Genomic DNA, 4,294 nt, shown 5'->3' with positions numbered 1-4,294 from the left:
ACTGCTGCGGGAGCGCGCGGAGGCCGGCGGCGGCGTGGCGTACTCCACCAGCCCGTCGGTCCCCAGGCGGGGCAGCTGTCTCCGCGCCAGGCGCGCCTGCACGGCCGCCATGACGCCGTCCCCATCCCGTCCCAGCTCCACACTGTCCACGGCCGACACCAGCGGCTGCAGCCGACCCGGACCCATGGACTGGGCCAGCACCGCGAAGGCTTCCAACGCGGCCTGCCGGACTCTCGGCTTGGAGTCGGCTAACGTCGGAGCCACGATCTCACACAGAGCGCCCAGGTCAAACTCGTAGGTGGGAAAAGTCAACAAGGACGCGATGATGACGTTTAGTGTCTCCTCCCGAACACGGGAGTTTTTATGGTCCAGGCCTTCGTACAGGTGACTGAGGATGGGCTTTGGACTCAGGATGTTCATCAGCTGCATCAGAACGCGCAGGTTTTCCTGTTTGATCACGAATTTTAAGTCGCCCAGCCGCTTTGTGAGTGCCGACACAATGGGCTTTAAGTAAGGTTTCACACCAAGGTTCAGCTTGTCCACCAACAACCCGAAAATTTCCAGCGTCACGGTGGTGATTTTAAAGTTGACGTCATCCAGCAGGTTACAGAGAAAGCTGATGAAGGGCAGCAGCTGAGGTAACAAGGGTGTCGCGTCTCGTAGACTGGCCATGATGTTTTTCAACTGTTCGATTCCCTGTGCACGAATGCGCCAATCATCCTGGTCGACCAACTGTTGCATGACGTGAGAAGGGATGATGCCAAACTCATACGGCCCGTCATCGTGAGACACCAGTCTGTGTGCAACCATCGGTCTCACATGGTTGGTCTCACGCGCGGAGGTTTGGTATCTCTCGGGAAAGTCCTTGTTGAAATGTCCGCTGGAATTCAGGTCCACTTCTCTCCCCTCCCTGCTAGGAGAATCGAACTTGGCAGACTTGACAGAATCGTGCTTTGGCGTGTCATAGCCATTACGTTCAGTGTCATATGCATTGTAGTAGGCTTGTTGTAGATTAGATGGGAATTTGGAGACCCACATCTCAAACTTGTTGTCTCCCACTAACGATCGTATTCTGTCCATGGAGTAAAGAATCTTCTTGGGATCTTCGTCTGGTCTACCTTGAAGCTTCCTGGCCAAGGCGAGAGTCAATGGAAACAAATCTTCCTTAGCAAACTCTGGAGTCAGCATCATGGGCAGAGCCACGACAGTTTCTCTCCCGATCCGCGGATCCTCGTTTTCCAACCCGTGTTTCACGAGCGCGTTGAAAATGAGCTTTCGGTCCATCGAATGCTTCAGGTAGAGATGAACAGTCTGAATAGCAGACTTCTTTATGGCCACCTTCGTGTCGCCGATGTTGAACACGATGTTTGGCAGGACGGCCGCCATGCCGGTATCCAGCCCCGGCCCGAAGCCCGGGATCATCTCGGAGATGAGCTGGATGCACTGGTGCCGCACGTTCCAGTTGGAGTCCTGGAGCAGGTTGGCCAGGCCGTTGAACAGAGCCTGCCTGTTGTGGAACACCAGCCGCCCTCCATTCTTGCGCACAACCCCGCGTAGGTAGTCGAGCGCCTGCGTACGTTTCGCGAAACTTTCATCATCCAACAAGTTGAGGACAAGGTCCTCCTCCTCCATGCTAGTCTGTCTCACCACAAACTCATCGTGTAAGTTAGCATAGGGAGCGAACTTGGCGACGGTGCCAGCCATCAAAACAAGCTTCCCTCCACATCACCCAGGAGCAGATCACAGGGAGTACTGCCCACCTGTGATGGTCACATCTTTTGGTCCAGGATGGATCAGGAGGAGCAGACTTCACATCTGTCTTGGAAATTTCCTGAAAAATGGGAGAAAGACAGCCAAATATTACTATTATTAGTCTTCAACGTTCAAGCTAGAACTTTCACCTGAAATCTGGCCATTTTGTAACTCTATTTTTGACTGAAACGTTCCCTGTAACAAAGAAATCGTTGTTGGAACGTTTATATGTCAAGCAATGTGAATAATAGCTCGTTAAGTCCCTAAATAGGTCGGTAGATTTGTTGCTACTTTCTAACTAAAGCTTCGCCCCAGGGCATGAATGGTGTCATTAGGTCCGTGGCGATGGCCTAACAACCGATGACCTCCCATCCCACCAACAATCGCCTACAATGATTGTAATTAAACTGCAAATTAGACAGTAATCCTTGGAATTCATTCAGCCGACTCTATAAACTGTTCCTACCCTCTATAACTGAAGATCGTGAGGCCTGCCACTCATAACTCTTCAATCATGTATGTTGTGTACAGAAAACTTGGCAACCGTACCAGCCGTCAAACCGCGGTCCGCCTTCCACACCACCTGTCAGATCTCTTACAGTCGAATGTGTCGCCCTATTTTCGATCCGCCTACAAAGATAGCTGCATCTGGCACCCGATGGCCACCCGTCTGTAGACCATCGACGTCTATTTCGGTCGCTGGAAGCAAGAAGTCTTCCGATGCGCGGAGAAACATGAAAAGTTGATTACCAAGATGGCGACATCGCCTTCATGAATATCCAATGAGGTAAGGCCGGGTCATACAAGACCCCCTAAGTCCGTAGTACAGGATTTTGAAAAGTTGAACCCTAGCGGACTGAGCCAGTATTACAACTGGCCTAGGGAACCACACCCTCAAGAGAAGAAAATTATTGAGAAGTTTATTGCAAATTCATGCCCGGAGGCTAATTTCAAATTACAAACATAAAAGAACATTGAAACAGAGTATAAAATAAGTAAAGTTTACATGATGAAAGGTAGCTGTATAGAACTATAACTATGGTCTAAAACTATGTCTGAAGGGTTTAACTTCTCTTCTGTAAACCAATATTATAAAATGAAACAGACTCGTCATCGTCATCATATGGAAAGTAAATTGCTACTACAAGATTTAAGCCTGTGTGGCTAAATTTTTGTAAGACCCCCTTGCCATGGAGCTATAATTATAGCTCCATGGTTTAGGCAAGGACGTCTTACAAAAATTAATGCACATGTGTATTATAGCTCCATGCCTAAACTAAAGTTTGCCTAAAGTTATTGAAGAAGTGAATCCATGGGTGTTTCAGATGGTTTACTTTCAGCTCTTCCATCAAAAATATCTTGCTAGTTTGTTTTTTTGGCTGTAGTTGCTAGTAGATGCACAGATGGGTCAGAGGGGTGTAATGTTATGTACATCCTGGGTCACAAAGAACTAAATCAGAGATAAGGCCACACCAATTTAATTTCTTGGTTAACGGATTTTTCTAGAAAAATAATGGAGCGGGCGGGCGAAAAAAAAAATAAAAATAAAAACAAGCCTAGGCATCGTATTATGGCCCAAAATGGTACGATAGGAGCCATGAAGTCAACACACCAGGCTGGTTCAAAATTTAAACAATGAAGTTTGAACTTTTAATGATACCATTGCATTGAAAGATGGAATAACTGTAACAATTAGGATGAAAAGGTCTGTTTTCAACTGTTCAGGGCAAAATATGAGCATTTTGCAGTTGATTCTGGATGTTTATTTTTATTTGTAAATCTGAAAAAAATGAAGCGGCGAATCCGTTAACCAAGAAATTAAATTGGTGTGGCCTAAATCAAAATCATAAATAAATAAAATAATGGTCATGTAATAAATAAATGAAACAATAACCATCATGTAATAAAAAGATGACAATCATGTAATAAATACATGAAATGATAGTCATGTAATGAATAAATAAAATATCATGTAATAAATAAATGAAATATTAATTATGTAATAAAAAATAAGATAATAATCATGCAATAAATACATGAAATGATAATCAATGTTTAAACAATTAAGATAATAATCATGTAATAAATGAATACTAGTAAAATGAATAAATTAACGTCATTGTTGTAAGTAAATTCTTCACCATTTCATTTAGTAAGGCCATGTTGATTTGATTACATGGATGACATCCGCGCGCGCATGAATTTTCGGCCGTTTCCAAAAAAAAAAAGTTTTCAACCATACTGTAAATCGTACAAAACAGTTGCAAAATGAGCAAAAATATACCATAAGTTACAAAAAAATTAATAAAAACTACACCAATGTCGTAGAATGCCAAAATCAAACAAAAAAGACGAAATTGTAAAGAAATGAACTTGAAGACTAGATTATTCACCAAACCATATTCTGTGCCATTTGCTCAACCCTCATGACCACGTAGATTTCATAATGAAAAGAACTTTTTTTTGTCAAAACTTTTTTTTTAATTTTCGCACGCGCGCATCTAGTTTTGGGGTCGTCACGGACGATGTCATCCATATAATC

General features: G+C 44.2%; 1 protein-coding gene across 1 annotated transcript in view; it reads right to left on the bottom strand.

Moving 5' to 3' along the window:
- LOC109483986 (crescerin-1-like) overlaps positions 1–2,513 on the bottom strand; it is a 9,563-nt gene extending 7,050 nt beyond the window's left edge. The window contains exons 1-2 of the mRNA XM_019787143.1: positions 2,302–2,513; positions 3–1,831 (exon numbers count right to left, since the gene is read on the bottom strand). Of these exons, the coding sequence (XP_019642702.1) occupies positions 3–1,704 (1,702 nt within the window). The 5' untranslated portion in view covers positions 1,705–1,831; positions 2,302–2,513. The remainder of the gene's footprint in view (positions 1–2; positions 1,832–2,301) is intronic.
- Positions 2,514–4,294: the final 1,781 nt, after the last annotated feature.

This window comes from Branchiostoma belcheri, unplaced genomic scaffold (genome assembly GCF_001625305.1).
Source record: "Branchiostoma belcheri isolate BF01 breed outbred unplaced genomic scaffold, Haploidv18h27 scaffold68, whole genome shotgun sequence".
Lineage (NCBI taxonomy): Eukaryota > Metazoa > Chordata > Leptocardii > Amphioxiformes > Branchiostomatidae > Branchiostoma > Branchiostoma belcheri.
This window is presented reverse-complemented; position numbering and strand designations above follow the sequence as displayed.